This window comes from Salmo trutta, chromosome 34, assembly GCF_901001165.1.
Source record: "Salmo trutta chromosome 34, fSalTru1.1, whole genome shotgun sequence".
NCBI lineage: Eukaryota > Metazoa > Chordata > Actinopteri > Salmoniformes > Salmonidae > Salmo > Salmo trutta.
The window spans coordinates 19,601,773-19,625,426 of NC_042990.1; the positions used below are offsets into that span (position 1 = coordinate 19,601,773).

A 23,654-nucleotide genomic window follows, 5' to 3' on the forward strand; every position below is an offset into this window, starting at 1 on the left:
AAAAGTATCTATATCCACAGTAAAATGAGTCCTATATCGACATAACCTGAAAGGCCGATCAGCAAGGAAGAAGCCACTGCTCCAAAACCGTCAAAAAAAAGCCAGACTACGGTTTGCAACTGCAAATGGGGACAAAGATCGTACTTTTTGGAGAAATGTCCTCTGGTCTGATGAAACAAAAATATAACTGTTTGGCCATAATGACCATTGTTACGTTTGGAGGAAAAAGGGGGAAGCTTGCAAGCTGAAGAACACCATCCCAACCGTGAAGCACGGGGGTGGCAGCATCATGTTGTGGGGGTGCTTTGCTGCAGGAGGGACTGGTGCACTTCACAAAATAGATGGCATCATGAGGATGGAAATTATGTGGATATATTGAAGCAACATCTCAAGACATCAGTCAGGAAGTTAAATCATGGTCGCAAATGGGTCTTCCAAATGGACAATGACCCCAAGCATACTTCCAAAGTTGTGGCAAAATGGCTTAAGGACAACAAAGTCAAGGTATTGGAGTGGCCATCACAAAGCGCTGACCTCAATCCCATAGAAAATTTGTGGGCAGAACTGAAAACGTGTGTGCGAGCATGGAGGCCTACAAACCTGACTCAGTTTCACCAGCTCTGTCAGGAGAAATGGGCCAAAATTCACACTAACTTATTGTGGGAAGCTTGTGGAAGGCTACCCAAAACATTTGACCACACTTAAACAAGTTAAAGGCAATGCTACCAAATACTAATTGACTGTAAGTAAACTTCTGACTCACTGGGAATGTGATGAAAGAAATAAAAGCTGAAATAAATCATTCTCTCTTCTATTATTCTGACATTTCACATTCTTAAAATAAAGTGGTGATCCTAACTGACCTAAGACAGGGAATTTTTACTAGGATTAAATGTCAGGAATTGTGAAAAACTGAGTTTAAATGTATTTGGCTAAGGTGTATGTAAACTTCCGACTTCAACTGTATCTATATATCATTCATATAATTACATAATCTAATTACACATTATAGTCAGAAGCCGTACGCTCCTGAGTGCTCTACTTGGATTCCTTCCGTCTTCTTCAGTCTCAAAACCAGAACTGCTTCTAGCTCTGAGACCATGTCTGTGTCTGATATGGCACTGTATCCCCTATGTAGGAAAAACGCTGCCATATCAGATGTACCCAAGACCAGTCTGTTGCACTGTTCCCTAAAGGTGCTCCTTCCTATCAGAGTTTAGTCTGGAAAGAAGATGGCATCTTTTGGCATTGGTTAGTCACTGGAAAAACACTTCCTTCTCTAACGTGTGTATCTGCATCTCTTTCTGTGTGTGTGGTTCCCTTGGACAAAGTGCTCGTTCGGACGCCTGTAGTGTGTGAGGTGCCTCCTAGCTCTGTCCCAGTGAACAGTAGTTTAGTTTCTTCCCTTTGACTCAAATTCCCATGATTCTCGGGTCTCATGGAGCACACCTGTACATGGGCCGTACCTGCCTTGTCTGGGAGAGGTCCTGACAGTCTGCCCCCGGCCTCTCCCTCTCCTACCCTGTTGCCCTGGTAGTTGGTGTGCATGCTTGTGCTAGGCCCAGCAGCCTCTTTCAGAGGGTTTTGATGGTGCTTCAGCGATGAAGGCCTACTAAGTGGCCCTTCTTCCAGTCCAGCTCCCCTGGTCCTGGAGTGGTCCATCTCTGCTGGGGTAGGGGCATTCTGGGCTGTCATCGGCCGGCCCATTCCTGTTAAGGTAGAAGTGTGCTGGGATGACCTGGACCAGTCTATTCCTGCTTGGGTAGGGGTGTTCTGGGCTGCCATGGATCGGTTCATCTTTGCCGGGGTAGGGGTGTTCTGTGATGCCACAGGGCTAGTCACCAGGCTGTAGTGACGACTGTTCCTGGGCTGTACCATGTGGATCCCCCCAATGGGGATCATCAGGTTGGGGGTCCTGGCTAGCTGCTGAGAGTGGAGAGGCAGGTGGCTGAGGACACCACCGTGGCCCCCTCGGGATGGTCTAGTCCTGGGGGACAGGAGAGGGAGACGCACCTCGTCGTCCTCCTGAACAGAGTAGCTTTTCAGCTGGGTAGAGATGAGGGGAGTAAGGGTGTAAATGTTAGAACCACAACGCAACCAAACCACAACGTCAACACGACTTGTGAAGAAACATACCATGTTTATATCAGGTGAGTTGACTGAGACATTGACACACATTTAGAGGCTGATGGCACAGTCCTTGTGGTTACAATCTCAGACATCTAATGATAGGCGTGTGTCTCGTTTTATCACAGACTGCCCAGAACAAACACATTTGCGTCTATTTGGGAACCATCTGTCATTATTTTCAGGTTTTGTGTTGTTGGTTAGAATCATATAAAAGTAGAGCGTTACCCTTCCTTCCTTTTCCTGTATGACTTTAAAATAACCCTGAATGTACCACGCTACGTATCTATATTTGTTTTGGATGTTTATTTTACTTGTATTTGGCTGTTTAGCCCTCACAGGAACTGCTTTGTGTGTAGAAAAGGGTTATAGACATAAAATTCAATTATGCAACAAAAATACAAGAGAGCCAAGCAGTCTTCCACAGGTCGGACACAAAGTGTGTCTGTGTTGTGTTCTAGGGGTGACAGAGAGAGACTGAAATACTCACCAGCCTTGCCTTGGAGCTTGTAGCCGTAGCAGGTCTGTCCCTGTGGGGATTTGAAGATGGGTCTCTGGGCAGACAGGCTCTGTGTTGAACAGGGATGGTGGCCTGAGGAGCAGGGGAGCCACCGCTGGGGGACTTGGGCCTGATAGGCGAGAGGCCTCTTAGGGGGGACGGATGTCTCTCTAAGGAGGGGGAGACATGACAACCTAGCAGGGACAGAGAGGAGGGTGGGGAGGGGTGGGAGGGGGCAGGGGATAGGTTATGCCGAGGAGACAGGGATGAGAGTGGTGGAGGGGAGGGATGGCAGGAGACAGGGGAGAGGTAACGCTTGGGGGAAGGGCATCGGAGAGGGGACAGGTCCGCTCTAGGGGATAGGGAGTGAGCAGGAGAAAGCTGATGGGTTAGGGAGAGGGATGGAGACAGTTCTGGAGTTGGTGATGGACAGTGCAATGGGGAGCAGTGACCACAGGGGTCCAGGTGCCTCCTCCGAGAGAATAGAGCTCTCTTCTTGCTGTGGGAACCAGCAGTATAACAGAGACTTGGCTCCTGGGGATTCAGCCTCTGAGGCTGGCTACGCTGGCTTGACCCAGATGGCCTGGTCCTGTCCCGGTCTGGTGTGGTTCTGTTCTGGTCTGGGGGTTTGGGTGGCTTCAGGTGGCTTGTTGAGGTGGTGGAAGGGTCTTCATGGGACCAGGACTCCACTTCACCATCATCTTCTTCATCATCATACTCGTTGTCATCGTCGTCTGCTTCAGTTTCGCTGATGTCAGAGTACCGGTGCTCGTCCTGTCCTGTCTCTGGCCAGACTGAGCAGTCTGGGGGGGGGGGGGGGGGGGGGGGGGGGGGGTCATTGTAAGAATTAGGCAACATAAAGTATTATTGGATATTTTTAATGTAGACACAGCAACATTACATCGTCTGACCTTCTTCAGCCTCAGAACCAGTCATTGGCCCGTCATGGCACTTCTTCCCATGGGCCTTGGACTTCATGTGTTTGGTGAGGTTCCCTGGAACAACAGAGAACCATTACATTGCCATCATGAGACATCCCTAACAACACACTGGATGAACAGAGATGTCAACTCCGAGCAGGTCAACAGTACACTTTTCCTTCAAAATCTATTTTATAAGAGAGGCCTTGTCCCAATAAGGCAGCCATTTCAGTACCTATCCACCTATCCATACCCACTAGAGAGTCACAGTCCTGTGACTATCTATAACCTCAGTAAGGCAGCAATCCTGTGTCCATCCATAGCTTACCTTTGGTTTTGAAGGCAAAGTTGCAGTGCTTGCAGACGTAGGGTCGTGAGTCGGTGTGCAGGCGGATGTGTTTACGCAGCATACTAGGCTTCTTACAGCGGATGCCACACTCCTCACACACATATCTGCCCCTGCCTCGACCCCTCACGTACACATACTCCTCACTAGACCTGTAGCTGACGGACGAGAGAGAGAGAATTTTACTTCTATTTTAGTGTTGTTTTATTATGTATAGCTAATGCTACCACCATAAACCTTGTGAATTGATGCTAGTGTTCTTTCAATAACATCTAGGAATGGAGAGGAACCTGAGTGAACAGAGTACCCAAAGTTTAGATATTTGGATCTGAATCCCGGGTCAAATTTTCAGTGGTGAGTTAATTTCCACCCCTGATGAAAACCACAGTCCATATGGCTGCACTAAAATCATTGGTTCTATATACTGTATATAGCACCTGCAAGCTGCTATAATGTTTATATTTATTGCTGTATCTGTTTGGCACACACCCTTCTTACACAGTGAACTCACACTCTGGCAGTTGGTTAGGGGGTCCACCCCTGTGTGTGTGTGTGTGTGTGTGTGTGTGTGTGTGTGTGTGTGTGTGTGTGTGTGTGTGTGTGTGTGTGTGTGTGTGTATGTGTGCGTGCGTGTGTGCGTGCTTTTGGGGTGGAGGGTGTTCTGGTTTGGGGTTATAAAAGCCTCTCTGTGTGATGCTGAAGTGGGTGCCCTGCAGTGGGACTCTAACCCCCATCACCACCCTCTCACACCACCACCACCCAGCCCCAGTCCAAACACAGAAAGCCTGCAACATCAGCTGGGGTTTGGAACAGCCAGCCAATAAAAACACACCAGAGAGGGAGGAAACCCTGGGCTCAGACCAGCTGCTCCAAATAAACAGAAAACAAAAACGTCTTTCTATTAATATGATCGGTAATTACAATAATAGCTAACATGCTTAATTTTCTCAACTTAATCACTGTTTGGTGCCTTAAAAGCAATGTTTTGACTAAATGAATGAGACAGCTGTTGCGAGGTCCTTACAGCAGTTCAATGTAGAACTTTCATGAACCCATATCATCTGTGTGTGTGTGTGTGTGTGTGTGTGTGTGTGTGTGTGTGTGTGTGTGTGTGTGTGTTTGTGTGTGTGTGTGTCGATTGTTGCATTGTTACAGTGTTACATAGGCCATCATGGTGAATAAGAATTTGTTCTTAACTGACTTGCCTAGTTAAATAAAGGTTAAATAAAACAATTTTAAAAATGGAGCAGGTCTTTTCTTAAAAGCTCCTTAAATACCAGCCCCTCATATCACGCTTGGACAGCCTAAGATACAAATGCAAGTTGGTGGCATTGAAACTTGGCAGTCTTGGCCATGTACATAGGCTCAGATTAGGTAGGCCTGACTAAGAGTAGCCAAAACAACTGGCTAGGTACTGCTCTGTTTCAGCCGTTATGGGCAGCCTAGCTATGTGGAGGAGAAGGTACTGCTCTGTTTCAGCCGTTATGAGCAGGCTAGCTATGTGGAGGAGAAGGTACTGCTCTGTTTCAGCCGTTATGAGCAGGCTAGCTATGTGGAGGAGAAGGTACTGCTCTGTTTCAGCCGTTATGAGCAGGCTAGCTGTGTGCAGTGGCGTAAAATACTTAAGTAAAACTACATTAAAGTACTACTTATGTAGTTTTTTGGGATATCTGTACTTTACTATTCATTTTTTTGACTACTTTTACTTTTAATTCACTACACTCCTAAAAATATTTTTTTACTTTTTACTCCATACATTTTCCCTGGCACCCAAAAATACTTGTTACATTTTGAATGCTTAGCAGGACAGGAAAATGGTCCCATTCACACCTATCAAGAGAACATCCCTCGTCATCCCTACTGCCTCTGATCAAAAGGACTCACTAAACATACATGCTTCGTTTGTAAATTATGTCTGAGTGTTGGAGTGTGCCCCTGGCTATCCGTGAATTCAAACAACAAGAAAATGGTGCCGTCTGGTTTTTGGTATTTGAAATTATTTTTTTTCCTTTTTTATACTTACGTATATTTTAGCAATTACATTAACTTTTTATACTTAAGCATATTTAAAACCAAATACTTTTAGACTTTTACTCAAGTAGTATTTTACTGGGTGACTTTCACTTTTACTTGAGTCATTTTCTATTAAGGCATCTTTACTTTTACTCAAGTATGACAATTGGGTACTTTTTCCACCACTGGCTGTGTGGAGAAGGTACTGCTCTGTCTCAGCTGTTATGGACCGCCTAGCTGTGTGGAGGAGAAGGTACTGCTCTGTGTCAGCAGTTCTGGGCAGGCTAGCTGTGTGGAGGAGAAGGTACCACTCTGTTTCAGCCGTTATGGGCAGGCTAGCTGTGTGGAGGAGAAGGTACCACTCTGTTTCAGCCGTTATGGGCAGGCTAGCTGTGTGGAGAAGGTACCACTCTGTTTCAGCCGTTATGGGCAGGCTAGCTGTGTGGAGGAGAAGGTACCACTCTGTTTCAGCCGTTATGGGCAGGCTAGCTGTGTGGAGGAGAAGGTACCACTCTGTTTCAGCCGTTATGGGCATCTGTTTGAATTATGTTTGAATCTTTTATGATGTAATGTGATTCAAATAAAGTATTTCAAATGTGTGTGTGTGTGTGTACATGCCCACTGACAAAAAATCCCACATGCCGAACTGATATACAGCATGTAGGCATATTGATGGCCACCAACCCACGCAATTCATAGTTTACTCTGACAGCCATTCACAGATCCTGCCCCTAGCTTTATCTTCAGAGAGACAGCCTACACTAAATCTTCCCTCACTCAGCCTTCACTCCCCCGTAATGTAGCCATACTGAAAGGTCATTGTTTGACTTCCTCTCGTTCACTGCTTTGTCTTATCATCCCGCACACACACAACGGCCCAAACAGATGGAATTGGCGGACTCAGAGCTCCACACAGCACAGCAGGGAAGAGAGATGAGTCATTCCCAGGTAGCACATTGGGCTTATTGGAAGTTGTGGGAATGTATGTTTTTGGTTTCACATTGGTTGTGGGAACGAAGCCATACATTTCCTGACCGGTAAAACTGAAAAAAATGCAAAGTTCTGAGAACAGAAGTGAACATTTAGCCTATTCTGAGAATGTTTTACTCTGTTTCCTTGAAATATTTCTTGGGAGTTTTTATTAACGCTCTGAGAACGGAAATTATAGGTTTTTTAGAGTTTTTTTTATAACTTCCTGAATCTGTGGCCAATTATTGGGCGCGGCCAACACACCTGAACACACTTAACAAGATAGAGGATAGAGAGCGTTTTGTTGATGCTGAGAACGGACTGTATACATTTTTAAATAACATTAATAGAACATTCACTGAATGTTACAAAAGTTTTCTTGTGGTTTTTAAAGAAAGTTTTCTTAACATTCTGAACAGGGGCGTCATGCACCCATTATTTAAAAGGGGGCGCGAAGTACATGAGGATGGAGGGGAGGTGGTCCAGTGGACGGCTCCGTAAGTCAGAGAATTTAACATTTTTCAAACACCTTTACAGCCTTTTCCTGCAATCTAGAGGCATAATCATTATGCCTTATTCTAGGTCACAAATGTCTATTTTTCTGTATAGGTTATCTAAGCATACCTCTTGACAATTTTAGTATTTTTTTGCCAGCAGGGATGCCAGCTAATGGCCCTGCTACACAATAGCCATCGGGCGTCCGGCATTGCCATCAGCCATCGAGGAAATGCTTCCTTTAAAATCAATAAAAGCTGCTATACTGCATCCAATTCTCAATGGTTCAATTCTCGAAGGCTGACGCATGCGTTCATTCCATCTTGTGAATTGAAATAATGAGAAATAAAGTTTATTTTGGATGCATATGGCCTTGACTATACACCACTGGTTATTGTACTAAGGTGTATGAAGTCAAGAAGCTACTAGCTAGCAGAAACTCTAGCTAACTAGCTACATTGAGTATGTTCACAATGTAAACAAAAGCAACTTGTGTAATTAAAGGATCATTTAGTACAAGCACTAGCAACAATTGAATGAGTACTTGTGAAAAACTGGACCAAAGCTATTGTACTTATGCATAAATAATGAATATGGTACAGTAGGGGACAATAGAATAAAGACGCGCTTCCCCTCTGCTCCTCACAGTTCTCAAAACAACGTGCTCTGTGTAGCAAGTAGAACGTCACATTGACACAACGCTGATGGCAAAGCAACGCAACGCTTATAGTGGAGCTGAGGTGTAAGATAGTTAGACAAGCTACTCTAACTTGATTGACAGCCTGAAATGGCTTGGTAGCTAGTTATGAGTTTGGGAGATTGGGAACCTATTTAGCTGACTAGTTAAAGCCAACTTCATAAAATTGCTAGGTGGCTGTATTACAGTTTTATTTATTAATTGAGAAGGAATCAATAGGCGACATATCTTGGGGGGGTGGGGGGTACTCTTTGCCTGGTCCAGTCAGTGTGCCCCCTCTGCAAAATACCGCTGACAGATGTTTTTATAAATTATTATGATAAAACGTGGGCTTGTAGGTCTAAGCCCTTAGATCGCAATATCTACTAAGCTAATGTTTCGAATTGTTTTAGGATGGTCATAAAATTGATCATTTAGCTATTTGATTTGGAATTTTAGGACCCCTGTTGATATATTAGTTAGCCCAAACGGTTTGGTCCGGACAGTTGCTTTTGTGAGAAGACATCTTTGAAATTAGGATGTCTGCATCAGAGAGTTCAGACGACTGCCGTAAAGCTTGCGGATGTCGTAGAGCAAAACAAACAACACTGTCGTGTTCATGAGAGTCTCCTCTTTCATCTCATTAGTTTGTAGCTCTAACGGTTCGGGTTCTACAGACGATTTGGTGACCATTTTCTTGTCCGGATCCTCTCAACTGTAGAAAAACAGCTTTTAAAAGCCCCATGTTATGAAGTAGGCAGAAACTTTATATCGGCGGAAAGAGGGGATTGAGCTGCAGCCACTGCAAGAAACTGTAAGTCTCTAGCATAAACACACAGGTAGCTATTGAAAATGACATCGCGGTGTGACGCACAGGTGCGTCAATCGACTCTAAGGGGTTTTAATTTAACAACTGAAAAAATGAAAAACAGGACAATGCTGACGGGGCGCTTGCCCTTGTGCCCCCCATGGGAAGCTTTTCTGAGACGTTTAAATAACATTCTTAGAATGTTCTCTGAACATTACTAAAGTTTACTTGTAGTTTTTATGGAAAGTTTTCTTAATGTTCTCGGAACAACTTGAGAACATGACTTTTAACAAAACCATGAGGATATCTTTAGGAAACATTATGTCGAATTACTGAAATTCCCACAGAAGAACGTTGTTTCTTAACGTTCTCTGAACTATTTGAGAACTTCCCAATGTCAAACCAGTAGGAAAACGTTCCTAGAACATTACCAAGATTGAAATTGAATGTAACCATGTTTGAATGTTTAGGAAACTTTCTGTTAAATTAATGAAATACCAAGAAAAATAAAGACATTTTTTGTCAAGTTCCTTAAATGTGCTGGGAATGTTCCAAAGCCAAGCAACTATTCTGCACTATTCCCAGAAGGTCATGGGAAGGTTGTATGCAAAATAACTATTGGACAAACACACTCTCACCAAGCTCTAAGAAACATATTGTTCTCAGAACGTTATGTGCTAGCTGGGTTGTGACTGATGAGAAGAAGGCTGTGAACCTGAGTCACGACAACAACAACAGGTTCCCAGCAGTACTCAGAGAGATGCAGAGGAACACACAGATGGCACCTCAGTAGCACATGCACAGATAAGATGGAGGAGACCAAGCGTTCTCAGGAGTTTCAGTTATGTCTGCTTCATAACAATGTAATTCAATCTAGCTGTGTGGATTACTGTAAATGAAGACAGATGAATCACAGCGCTCTCTCCTATCTGACACATCCTACATAAGTCCCATTACTAGAGAAGCAGAGTTAGTATAAAACACCTTCCACTCTCTCCTCTGAAAATAGTGCCCTTCTTGTTCTCTGTCTACAAATAGATACACATAAACCCAGATGCACAGAGAAATCATGTAAATAGACTCAAGGTTCTCATTCATTCAATCAATCACCATCTAAAATGGGAATGAAATCGGGAATGAAATTGGCCACTATTTCCCTCTACAGCTGAATGACCAGAACCATTGACTGTGTTGGGTGTAACTGAGCTTCTACATAGGGTACAGTAGAGGAAGCTGGGTAGTTGTTGGTCATTTCCTGGCAAGGGCCACTCAACAGACGGCCTCTGTTGGTGTAGTCAGACAGACAACCCTTAGCCCCTCATGTCCTGCAGAGGGGAACGACAACATTTCACAGCTCTCCATACACAACACAGAGACCAAATACCCTCACTGTCTATGACAAGTAGCTTACAGTACCATGCCCTGTACTGTATAGAGCAAAACTTGTAAGGCTGAGTGTAGTTTCTCATGTCTTTATGAATGTAAAGCCAATAATGCTTTGCATCTTTAAATGTGTAAGTGTTATTTCAAATGTAAAATGTAATCAGTCATAGCCTACTCACCCTCCCTCACAGATCCAGATTCGAGGTGGAGGTTCTCTACATTTGCTGGTTGACTGGGTCTCTGCTTCTTTTTCCTCCTCTTCCTTCTCTTCCTCCTCTTCCTCCACCTCTCGTTCCTTCTTTAGCTCCTTGTCCTCTGCGGACTGCTCTTGCTCTGTTGTCTCGACACGGTGGCTGTCGCCGGGCAGAGTGGCATGTACCTACACTCGAGAGAGACATGCAGGGCAAATTCACCAACCCTGCTCCAGCAAGATCAGGCCAAGGAGACAGGGATGGGGGGGGAATTCATCATAACTTATGTGTTTCAGTACTTATCTAAATTATACTGTAGCATTACAATTTACAATATAGGCCTACACGCTTGAAATGAGAAATAAGGCCAAACTGTATTGGGTGTATTGGGTCATATACAAAATAAAGTAAAAAAACTACAGCACATAGTACAGTATGGGACAAGGCTAAATAAATACATACAGTACTGCAAATTTCACATTGACCATTCTATGAGGAGGCCTCCAGTAAAGTCTCTTTACCTCAGAATGGCATGGCGTCTTCATGTCGGTGGGCTCTGGTGGGGTCTCTGCCGGGGTGGATGACATGGGAGACATGGTGTAGATGGTGGGGCAGACCCTCTGCTTGCAGTCCAACAGGGACAGGGCTGTCTTGCTGGAGAGGCCTGGAGGGTTGGGGTCATACTCGCTGGTAGACCAAGAGGAGTAAACTGAGGGCTGGTGGTCAGTCGAGGTGGAAGGATTTGGCTTGACGTAGTTCAGATAACACCAGCTGTGAGAGGTGGTGGACTGGAGGGTCGGATATGAAGGTCTTTCTTGACTTATTGGAGTACACACCTTAGGTAAACATGTTGGAATCTCAACCTTTTCTTCTTTTGTGGATGTTTCCGCGATTACGTTTCCTACACAACTCTCCTCATCTTCCCCCTCCTTCACTCGTTTCTGCTGCTGTTTGGACTCAGGGCTGAAATCGACACTGTTTGAAGGGGATAACAATCGCTTGTTGCTCCCTGAGCCTGAAGATCTACAGCCCTCGTCAGACCACAGCTGGCTGCCTGAAGGCAGAGGCAAAGCCAAGTGGTTGCCTGGAGGCAGAGCCAACTGGCTGACTGGTAGCAGAGTCTCAGACAACATCTTGCTACTTACAGGCAGAGTCATGACCAGGTGGCTGTTATGTTCAGGCATTGGGGAATTTCTATTGCCACTGTTTAACCCAGAACACACAGGTTCCTGGGACCTAGATGTTGTGGTTTGGGACAGAGTGGTGTATATGGCACTGGCTAGGGTGTTGGTGTCTGCCTGTAGCCGGACTACTGCTACTGCTGGTGATATAGAGGGCCGGAGTAACTCTGGGCTACGTGAGATATTAGGGTGAGGGTGGAGTATCTGCGGAGGATGTGTTACAAACTCTGAATGTCCATCATGACTGTGAATTGGGACTGGGATCTCCAGCTTCAGGCCTGTGGACATTGGAAGGTAGTGGGCCCTAGCTATCCCTAATGGGCACTGGGTGGAGAGGGGGTGGGGAGGGTAGACAGGGCGGAGTTGGGATTGGGCAGGATGGATGTAGGTGTGGACAGGACGGAGGGAGATAATTACAGGTTTCCCTGAACAGAGAGGTGATGGGGCTACCCTCTGGAGGGGGTCGGGAGATTCTACAGAGTTCTTTGAGGGTAGGACTTCAGAGCAATGTCCAGTCAACTGAATACTTTGACCCAGTTTCCATTGTGAGGGGGGCTCTTGGCAAAGAGTTTGTACAGGGTTACATGATGTGGGTTCGCCTGACAGAGGGGAACCAGCAGTCGCACTAAGGTATCGAGGACCTGGGCTTAGTCTGGAAGAAGTGCTGGGACTGACAGGGTCAGGACTGGGGCTACAGTGAGAAGGATTGTTCACCTTTAGTGCTGTGTGTTTGGCAGAAATGGAGGAACTGGGCTTCCGCTTTAGTTCTACAGGTTTGGCAGGCTGCTCCTCCTCTGGGTCCTTGACCGCAGTGTGTCTCATGAGGAGACATTTGCGTCTGTCACTCCAGCCGGCCGCGGAGCGCTCAGGGGACAAACTGCTGTAGTCAAAGGACTTGCTTCGCATCTCCAACATCGCCATCAGGACAGACTGCTGCTGTGGGTCGTGAGGTGCTTGCTCTGAGACCGACCGCCGCATCTCCCTTTTATGAAGATGCAGCCCTGGGACGGTCAACATGTTAGGGGCCCTAGACCTCCTCAACGGTGTCCCAGCCAGGGTCTCCATGTCTCCAGGTCTGATGGACTCCTCGAAGGATGCAGAGCGGCTAGACGCGTGGGATGCACAGCTATCCTGGCTGGGGCTGCGAGGCAGGGAGACGGAGTCAAAGCTGGACATGGACTCCCCTGAAGACTGGGCAGCCTCGGCCAGGCGAATACGTTTCTTCTTCGGGGGCAGCTTCTCGATGGGGACCCCAGACAGGGTGAGGCTCCTCTGTGGCCACTGGAACTCGTCTGTCCTCTCAGTCTGTTTAGGCATTATGGATGCTGTTTCTGACTGTGTCTGAACAGACTCAATAAGATTGATGTTGGAATCCTCAGTGACGAATATCTCCGGGACTTGAACATTGTGTTGGCGCACCAGTTTGCGAGGTGTTGGTTTGGACGAGTGTTTCTGCGGTTGTTTCTGAGACACATCCTCATGAGATGGAAAACTAAAATGCGCCTCCTCTTTACCTTGACTCTCTGTAAACAAAGGGTCTTGTCTCTCAAATGAACTGGTATGCTGAATCACTGAGAAACATTTCGATGTGTCTCCCCGATCCTGCTCTACCCATGGCCATGAGCTTCTATTGCAGGCTACACTTTTTCTGTCTCTGCCTTGCACCAACGTGGAGAAGGTGGGTATGGATAAAGACACAGGAGAGGATGGATCATCAGATTCAAAACTCTCCTCTTTCCTTCTCTTGCGCATTGCCAAAGCCCCTGGTTTGCTAATCGGATAGTGTATCAAATGTGAACGGTCCAGCTGGCATATTGTTGTATCAAGACTCTCTTGGGGAAGTCGTGCTATACAAAGACTTCTCTTGTGTGCCTTATAACCTTCCCAGTTCTTACATCCAATGCCGCAGGACTCACACTCGTATGGCTCTGGTTGACATTGCTTGTGATCAGGAGGCACGATGGACATATTGTGATTGTAGAGTGTGTTGGAGCTACTGTGTAAACTATGTTCCTCTTTAGTGAATTCAGCACCAGGTTGTAGTTCGATAGCAGGCTGGCGTCGTAGCATCCCAGTGCGGCGAGACTGGGTTTCAGACCGTTCATCGAAAGATTGGCTAAGGCGGAAGTTTCGTGGGAAGACGTCAGAGGAGGCATCAGTTGAACTAGCAGCAGAGGGCATAGAGAGGCTTCTCAGAAGAGGAGCCATGGAAGTGGATGACAGGCCTGCCGTTGAATCCACGTGTAGTGACTGTTGATGATGGAACTTCTCACACGGAACTCCCATAGTGATGGAACCACTGCTCTTAAAGCCTGGGTCTCCAGGGTTTTTGGTGCTGTGGTGGACTACCGGCGGCTCTTTCAGAGATAGAGAAACCTTAGAGTTAGACTCATTGCTACTTCTCCTAGGCAGAGAGAACCTCCTGGGCTTAACGCTGTCTATCTTACTTGTGTCCACCACAGCCTCGTTGATGGTGATGAGGTTGGTGATGTGGTCAATGACCTGCTTCTTGGGCACTGTGAACGGGCTGCTCTTCTCCTGCTGTCCCTGGCCTCCAGAAGGCTGCTGGTCCTGATGCCGGGACATCTTCTGGAGGTGGCCCAGATGGCCATATTTCCCCATGATGATCTCTGCGTAGCTTTTGGCACTTGTTGCGTTGGGTGGGATGTCCTGCGACTGCTCAGTGCTCTCAGAGCGAGAGAAATAGCCAGACTCTGTGCTACCTCTACTCCCTATACTCACCATACCCAACGAGGAACTGATCGAGTCAGACGAGCCTAGAGGGCCACGTTTCCCTCGGCATAAACGCATGGCCAGCCTCTTCTTGATGGCGTAGGAGTTGTCCATCCCACTGGACTGCTCTTTAGACCTCTCTGTGTCTTCATGGGTCTTCTCATTGGCTACACTGTCATGTCTCTCCAAGTTAGAGGAGGCAGCAGACGATGGCTGTCTGGTTTCATCTTCTGACTCTGGCATTGGTTCTTCTAAAGCACTGGGCTCTCCAGAGGCGAGGCCAGCCTTCACCCTGTGGGTATGGGATTTCCGGTGCTTGTAGAGGTTGCTCTTGGTCTTAAAAGAAAAGCCACAAGGAGCACAGGGGTAGGGCCTCTCTCCAGTGTGGGATCGGATGTGTTTCTGCAGGACGCTGGGCTTGGCACAGGCACGGCCGCAGTAAGAACACACATATTTCCCAGGTTTTCCAGGCTTATGCTCCCGTTTCTGCTTCAGGGTGCCCTCCTGGTTCTCTTCTGTGGCAGGAGCCTCTGTAGACTGGGTGGAGGTGGTTGATAAGGAGGGAGTTGCCGGGGTCCCTCCAGACGGGGTCCGAGACACTGTAGTCGGTGTTGCCCCTGCCTTTGCATGCTTACCCTCTTCCGACAGTGGGGTGTCTAAATCAACGCTTTGCCTCTGATGTCGGAGACGCTTGCGCTCCCTCTTATTAGGCAGTTTGTGGTGTTGTTGATGTTGAGGGCCTCCTTGTTTGGAGCGAGTCTGTTGTGTCGGCAGTTGATTTTTCTGGGAGGAGGGAGATTTGGGAGGCTCAGGGTCTGCGAGAGGCAGAGCAGACTCTCCTGGCTGAGGCTGGTCATGACCTCTGGACTGCTCCCCAGTCGGCAAGTGGCTACAGCTGTGCAACGCCTCCATAAAACGGAACAAAAACCTCAGGTAGACACCTGGGATCCCTCTGCCTGAGGCAGGCCACACAGGACAAGCCTATTCATTCAACGGACTCTGGGATTGATGTATGATGAGTATTTTGTTCCTTAGTAATATCTGTCTTGTAGTGGATTTCAGGCTGTCTGTACTCATACTTAGTACTTACTCCAGTCAAGCCATTCATTCAATGGATCCTGGGCAACAACTGAATTGTCATGCGGTGATGAGGAAGTCCTTTTCCATCCTGAGCCAAAGAAGCTTCCCATCTCGGACCTCTGTTGGCTCCCAGAGTGAACAACTCTGCCCTCAGTCTCTGAGCCAGTCCCCGTTGTCCGGTATTCAGATACTGGGTTGAACCCGTCCTTGTGTCAGGCCTTCAGGTCTTCAGATCCAGTTTTCAGGACTTTTTTTTGGATGTCTGTGTCCTCTGGTTCACTCCAGAGGACCTGAAAGGAAAAAAAAGAAAATATTATATGACTGACAGACAGACCCACCTGAGGGGTAGTCTCTATCTCTCCTTCTTTCTCTTTTTCACACACACACAGTGTGCACACATGGACACACACACACCAAATGAAATTACATCATGAAGACAGATGGCAGAAACAGTCTCTCTCCGCCCACTATGATCTAAAAACATTACTGTCGAAGGGAGGGAACTAAACAGCTAAAAAGCAAGGTTTTAATCACTTATTTCATCAAGATGGATGATCAAGTTGGAAACAAAGCTTGGGGTTTGGTCGTATTAAAGGGGCACATTTCTCATAGCGACCAGTTTCACTTCGTCAACAACAACAACAAACATTAGCATGATATAGAAAGTTCTTCAATGCAGAAAGAAGTCTACTTCAAAAGTTCAAAACTGTACACCTAAAATGTAGGTGTTAGCTACCAAACTGTGATTTGGAATCTAGCTACAAAAACATCTAATTTACCTGATTATTTATTATGAAGAAAACGCTCCAAGTCATAGCATCCATTTTCAGATTCTGCAACAAATGGCGCCTTGAATAGTTCCCAATCAGCCGTGTGCATTGCACATTGCTCAAACAAAAGCTACTACGTGTTTCTCAGGGATCACACTCCCAAGACAAGATGACAGATTTTTCCTTTTGATTACCCAACTCATGAGCTTTTGTTGCAGCCAGAAGAGTCAATAGTTTCATTCATCCAGATTCCCCCAAAGTCTCCCAACCCCAGCTGCTAACTCTAGATAAAAAGAATTAGGCCAAATGCAAATGTTGTAGTCTGTAGATAGATACCACCGCAAGATAACACCAACACTTACTTCCTGATGGTGTAGTCTGCAGATAGATACCACCATAAGATAACACCTCTCCTATTGGGAAGTGGGTTACATCATTCAGCTGTGAAAAAAATACACTACCGTCATTTAGTCAAATACTCATCTACAATAACACATTTGATTTCCAATTTCTCCTTATTCTAACTTTACACTGTCAAACAAGCAGACTTCTCTAAAGATAGCAATTCACTGAAAGCCCATGAAGTAATATCAATTTCACTAAATAATATGTTCTTTAATAAATATTTACTTTCATACACCTAATGGCTCCAAAACTAAAAGGGCTCCAAAACTCTAACTAACTAGTGAAGTTAAAGATTTCTAAACGCCAGGCAGCCAAATACAAACAATCTTCCTCATCTTAGCTTTGTATCATCTCTGTTTCTCATGAGGATAATATACAGTGGCTTGCGAAAGTATTCACGCCCCTTGGCATTTTTCCTATTTTGTTGCCTTACAACCTGGAATTAAAATAGATTTTTGGGGGGGTTTGTATCATTTGATTTACACAACATGCCTACCACTTTGAAGATGCAAAATATTTTTTGTTGTGAAACAAACAAGAAATAAGACAAAAAGACAGAAAACTTGAATGTGCATAACTATTCACCCCCCCCCCCCAAAAAAAAGTCAATACTTTGTTTAGCCACCATTTTCAGCAATTACAGCTGCAAGTCTCTTGGGGTATGTCTCTATAAACTTGGCACATTTAGCCACTGGGATTTTTGCCCATTCTTAAAGGCAAAACTTCTCCATCTCCTTCAAGTTGGATGGGTTCCACTGGTGTACAGCAATCTTTAAGTCATACCACAGATTCTCAATTGGATTGAGGTCTGGGCTTTGACTAGGCCATTCCAAGACATTTAAATGTTTCCCCTTAATCCACTCGAGTGTTGCTTTAGCAGTAAGCTTAGGGTTATTGTCCTGCTGGAAGGTGAACCTCCGTCCCAGTCTCAAATCTCTGGAAGACTGAAACAGGTTTCCCTGAAGAATTTCACTGTATTTAGCGCCATTCATCATTCCTTCAATTCTGACCAGTTTTCCAGTCCCTGCCGATGAAAAACATCCCCACAGCATGATGCTGCCACCACCATGCTTCACTGTGGGGATGGTGTTCTCGGGGTGATGAGAGGTGTTGGGTTTGCGCCAGACATAGTGTTTTCCTTGATGGCCAAAAAGCTCAATTTTAGTCTCATCTGACCAGAGTACCTTCTTCCATATGTTTGGGGAGTCGCCTTTTGCAGAACACCAAACAGGTTCTCTTATTTTTTTCTTTAAGCAATTGCTTTTTTTCTGGCCACTTTTCCATAAAGCCCAGCTCTTTGAAGTGTATGGCTTAAAGTGGTCATATGGACAGATACTCCAATCTCCGCTGTGGAGCTTTGCAGCTCTTTCGGGGTTATCTTTGGTCTCTTTGTTGGATCTCTGATTAATGCCCTCCTTGCCTGGTCTGTGAGTTTTGGTGGGCGGCCCTCTTGGCAGGTTTGTTGTGGTGCCATATTTTTTCAATTTTTTGATAATGGATTTCATGGTGCTCCGTGGGATGTTCAAAGTTTCTGATTAAAAAAAATATTATCCAAACCTGATCTATACTTCTCCACAACTTTGTCCCTGACCTGTTTGGAGAGCTCCTTGGTCTTCATGGTGCCGCTTGCTTTGTGGTGCCCCTTGCTTAGTGGTGTTGCAGACTCTGGAGCCTTTCAGAACAGGTGTATTTATACTGAGATCATGTGACAGATCATGTGAAACTTAGATTGCACACAGGTGGACTTTATTTAACTAATTATGTGACTCGGTTGGACGAGATCTTATTTAGGGGCTTCATAGCAATACTTATGCATGCATCACTTTTCTGTTTTTATTTTTGAGAAGTCTTTGAAACAAGTCATTTTTTTCATTTCAGAATTATGTGACTTCTGGAGGTAATTGGTTGCACCAGATCTTGTTTAGGGGCTTTCCTAGCAAAGGGGGTGAATACATATGCACGCACCACTTTTCCGGTTTTTTTTTTTTAGATTTTTTTTTTTCTTGTTGAACTCCCTCTACTTTCTCTGCGCCAACATACTGCACTGAAGCAACAACCCGTTCATCTCACACACTAGGTACGTTCCAATATCCACACTACCGTACTACCTAGAATGCATGCCCAATACATTGCTTCTTACTAGGGAGTATGCTAGGATGGTATTTGAACAGAGCCACTGATCAGCTGGTTGCAGCCTGCACCCAAGCTCCTCCGGAAGAGGGCAAAACCACAAGAGGAGCTAGCTGCTGGTCAATGTAAAACAACTGATGACATGTTGCCATTCTTACAGTAGTACTGTAGAACTCTTATATGGTAGCATTTTACTGACGGTATGCTACTGTGATAAACTAAATAATTAACTGTAAAGTTTTTTGGGCCAGTCATTTTAATTCTGTTTCCAAATGCCCTTAGTAATAGAAGACAGTACATCTGTATGGACTGTCAGTGTGTTAGGTGTTTATCTGGCATGTACATCAGTGTCCAGGACAACGTCTAGAGTGCATTTCAAGAGTGGATGATGGAATGTAGGTCAGACAGGTACTGTACTGCAGGTGGACTAAGAGACTACAAAACGGTTCATGTGAGGACTATCAAAGAGTAGAGCTTTCTACAGTAAGAGATTCATTTAGACTTTGAGAAAGAGGTGACATTCTTCTGTTAAATCTGGAACAAGTGTGAGCGGTGCAAATTGTCAAACAAGTGGAGTGTGTTCATTGTGTGTTTACATTTTGCTCGTTGTCAGGAGGTGTTGGCGTCTCACAGTTATTGCATGGGCTCAGAGAAGCAGGTCATTTTCAAAAAGATGCTTGTTATAGGCAGCAGCAAGCATCCTGATCTACCCGATATTCAGTCTAATATCTCACGCAGTCCTTAAACTCCATAACACACAGCCATATCTTTTCTAAGATCTCGTTCAAACACTAGAAATGGCATCTCATTCTCATTGCCAAGGAGAGTAAACTGGGTTAGTAGCATTGCCTAGTCTCCTACATTTTCAAATAATATCCCCCCCAATAATTTTTTTGTGACACATAACTGAATTTATTTGAGTTGAAAACGCTTTTTAAAAAATCCAATAAATTTCCCTCCTCTCGTACCAATATGCACCCAGCGGTGGTTGCTATGGCGACGCCCCTAAACCACGCACAGCAGATGGAGGGAAGGAGAGCTAAATATATCTCCCAGCATCCTCGCTGAGAGAGGGAGAGATGGAAAGAGAGAGTGAAAGGAAGATGGAAAGGAAGAGAAAGAGAGAGAGGGAGAAGGATGGAGAGAAAGAGAGAGGGAGAGAGCGAGAGAGAGAGAGAGATGAAGAGAGAGATGCGGAGAGAGAGATGCAGAGAGAGAGCGAGAAAGCCAACTGAGATGCCTCTCTCCCACAAAGCGTATCTCTTTGGACAAAAAATGGTACAAATCCAAAAATCAATACCTGGCATTAATCCCAGCTCTACAGACACGTATCCCACCAGAAGAGAAACTGAGAATATGATCCAGTTCTTGAGATAACAACGGAGAACTAAGAAACCATTGTAAATACAAAATAGAATATCGAAATCTGAAAATACATTGACATCAATGATTTACAAAATAATTAAACAGCAATAACAACACCGTGACACTGCGAAATGAAATTAACTTGTCAAAGAACATTTGTTCATTTTATATTTCTTGTCACCAAACAAGTGTTTTACAAATACTCTTTGTTGTGACTTATGTAACAATAAATGTTTTCCAATAACAACACAAAACATTCCCTCCATTTCTCTCTCCCAGACATAATGTATTATTTCAAGATGATGTCTCTTTTTTCTCTCTGCCAGTTCTCTCTTTTTTTGTCTTTCTCTTTCTAGCTCTTTCTAGCTCTCCCTCTCTCCCTCTCTCCCTGTTCCTTTGTTACATTATCCCAGGAACACTATTAGCAGGGCATTTAGTCAGAAAGCGCCCGTAGCTTCATCAGCAGTCAGTCAGAGAGACAGGGAAGTAGAGCCCTGGGGGCATCACACGCACAACGCTGACATTCCCAGGGCTGTGTGTCTGTGTGTGTGCGCCTGCATGCGCGCACGAGCAGGTGTGTGTTTGAGGCCCAGGGGTCTCTGGACACTCTGTCCCTGACAGAGTGCTGGAGCATGGACGGACAAACAACACACATGGAAACCAATCACAGAAACACTACACACACACACACACACACACACACACACACACACACACACACACACAGCAATAACCAGGCAATAATCCAGTAAATGAACAATGTGGAATAAAACACAGCTATGAACACTAAATGGTTAGAGAATAGCATTGTCCTTTACCTGGTGGCAGGTGGTTTTCCCTCCACATCTGACAGAAAGAGGGTGAGTAAGAGAGGCTGGGAGACGGAGTGAGAGAGAGAGCGAGCGAGACAGCGAGGAACAGAGCGAGAGAGAGATTGTGAATGAATGAGAGCGAGAGCCCGCTCTGTGACTGTGAGGAGAAGGGTAATCGAGACACCACTCTACTGTACGTGCACTGAGCTGACAAATAGTTAGCTAGCAGAGTATATTACTCGTCTCCTGTCTGTGTGTATGAATGAATGGGGAGGAGGGGACTCTCTCTCTCTTTCTCTCTCTCTCTCTTTTTCCCTCTCGCCCTCTCTATCCCTCCCTATTCGTCTCTCTCCGTCTCTCTCAGATAGTAAAAGTGAAGTGGAATATCCTTATTTGGAGGGTGACGTCAGGCCATGTTGTTCTTGGCAGGAATCTCAGGCTCCTCAGCTGGCAGAGAGGGAGAACAGAGAGGAAGGGTGTGTGGTGGTGACTTATATTTTTAAAACACAGTTTCCCCATTCAGTTCTCACTTTCCATAGGCGGGGGAAGCAAGGCAGCAGTTGCCTATTGCTGATGCTGCGTTCTGACAAAAACCTGGAAAAGCTGAAAACACAGGACCCAGGTGGAAAAAGGCTCACAGGGTTCCAATTTTTCAGAGTGGTTCTGGAGAATGTCCACACACACACACACACACACACACACACACCGTTCCCATCTGCATACTCCTGACAGAGCCAGCTGAACACAGTCCAGGAGATTCAGTGATTCTGACATCACTACTCCTCTCTTTATACCACAGGAGGGAGGGAGGGATGTTATTTTCCCTTTTTTCCCTTTTCAAGAGGCTGAAAGCTTGCCGACGTGTGGAGTGTTGAGGTAATGCCATCAAGACAATTGGTAGCTAAAGGACGACCACTCACACACACAGACTGGCTGGTTTTGAAAGGAGAGGCAGAGAGGCAGTAGGAGAGTGGAGAGAGAAACAGGAGGCAGTCCTAACCAAGGTCTTCATCCCTCTGCAGCATTAGCAGGCAGTACAGAGAGAGTCCTTGTCAACATCACAGCCATAACGCCAGTGACAGAGCTGCCAGTGTGCGTGTGTTGTGTTTCCTCGCCCTCCACAGGCAGCTGGGCCTTGAATGGGACGGCTATTCGCCATAACGTGATGCCAGCCTCAATCTGCCCCTCAACTGGTCCCTTCAGTTGCCATGTTGATTGGGGGGGACTGAATAACATCACAGAGATACACCCAGCCTGTCTGAGTCTCCCTAGTCCCCACAATTTCTCTGCTTATCCTCACTGACTCAGACACTCACTGCATTCTTTGTACTGTGCTGTACTGCCTCAGAGCAAGACAGTAAATTCACTAGCGGTTAACTGGGAGAGAAGATGAGGAAGGGGTCAAATAAGAAACACACACACAAGGAGAATTAATCCTGTGCAATCACGTTGTGGCTATTTTTACATGTCTGACTGCTTTGAGAGTGTTTGTGAGTTTATATTTAGCTATCCTTAAGCAAAAGCAGTGTTTATATAAGCTCTTACATAAAATACAAGGCTTACTCTCCTGTCTCTCCCGGTTGTTGCTGTCTATACCCGTGCTCGAGTTTCCATTGTCCATCATGTCAATCAATTAACTATAGGCCTAATGGTCATCCACTCAATAGGCAGCAGCAGCCGTAGCAGGAGTCAACCAGGATAAAAGAAAGATAACCTTCTGCCTGGTAGAGCACACACCACAAGTAGCAGCTCAAAGGCTTATACTATCTCTGTTCCCAATATCCACAGTAGCCCACTACGTAGAATGAATCAATGTACTGGGCATGCGTACGAAGTGTTACGTTAGTATGGACAGTGGAACGAAGCAACAGTGTATGACCGTCTAATGTCAGCTAGCCAGGCGGTATGTGGTCCGACATGTACAGACACCCACACCCAGACACCCAAACCCAAACCCAGACCCAAACACACCCAAACCCAGACCCAAACACACCCATACCCAGACACAAACACACCCACACCCAAACCCAGACCCAAACACACCCAAACCCAGACCCAAACACACCCACACCCAGACACCCAAACCCAAACACACCCAAACCCAGACCCAAACACACCCATACCCAGACACAAACACACCGAAACCCAGACCCAAACACACCCAAACACACCCAAACCCAGACCCAAACACACCCAAACCCAGACCCAAACACACCCACACCCAGACACAAACACACCCACACCCAGACACAAACACACCCAAACCCAAACCCAAACACACCCAAACCCAGACCCAAACACACCCAAACCCAGACCCAAACACACCCAAACCCAGACCCAAACACACCCAAACCCAGACCCAAACACACCCACAAACACACCCACACCCAGACACAAACACACCCAAACCCAAACACACCCAAACCCAGACAAACACACCCACACCCAGACACAAACACACCCAAACCCAGACCCAAACACACCCAAACCCAGACCCAAACACACCCAAACCCAGACCCAAACACACTCAAACCCAGACCCAAACACACTCAAACCCAGACACAAACACACTCAAACCCAGACTCAGACAGACAGGCCACAGAGACCTTCCCTCACAGCCACAAGAAATGGTGACATGACCGTCATGTGGCCCATATGAAGCTCTAAATGGTATCTGATCAGACAGGGTCTTGTATGTTCCCCTATGGTCTAACCAATGTGACACGCCACCGTGCTGACATGTACAGTACT

The 23,654-nt window shown here is 45.9% G+C and overlaps 1 protein-coding gene across 3 annotated transcripts in view; it reads right to left on the minus strand.

The window, feature by feature from the left end:
- Window positions 1–1,058: 1,058 nt before the first annotated feature.
- Window positions 1,059–23,654, minus strand: part of LOC115173754 (transcription factor HIVEP3) — a 39,701-nt gene continuing 17,105 nt past the window's right edge. Inside the window, exons 1-7 of one of the 3 annotated variants that reach the window (XM_029732121.1) lie at window positions 20,910–21,210; window positions 10,949–15,711; window positions 10,416–10,615; window positions 3,875–4,044; window positions 3,538–3,621; window positions 2,618–3,429; window positions 1,059–2,046 (exon numbers count right to left, since the gene is read on the minus strand). In XM_029732121.1, the coding sequence (XP_029587981.1) occupies window positions 1,210–2,046; window positions 2,618–3,429; window positions 3,538–3,621; window positions 3,875–4,044; window positions 10,416–10,615; window positions 10,949–15,253 (6,408 nt within the window). In that variant the 5' untranslated portion in view covers window positions 15,254–15,711; window positions 20,910–21,210 and the 3' untranslated portion in view covers window positions 1,059–1,209. Of the gene's footprint in view, window positions 2,047–2,617; window positions 3,430–3,537; window positions 3,622–3,874; window positions 4,051–10,415; window positions 10,616–10,948; window positions 15,712–20,909; window positions 21,211–23,654 lie in introns of those variants that run through there. The other 2 variants (XM_029732119.1, XM_029732120.1) reach the window with 2 other exon arrangements.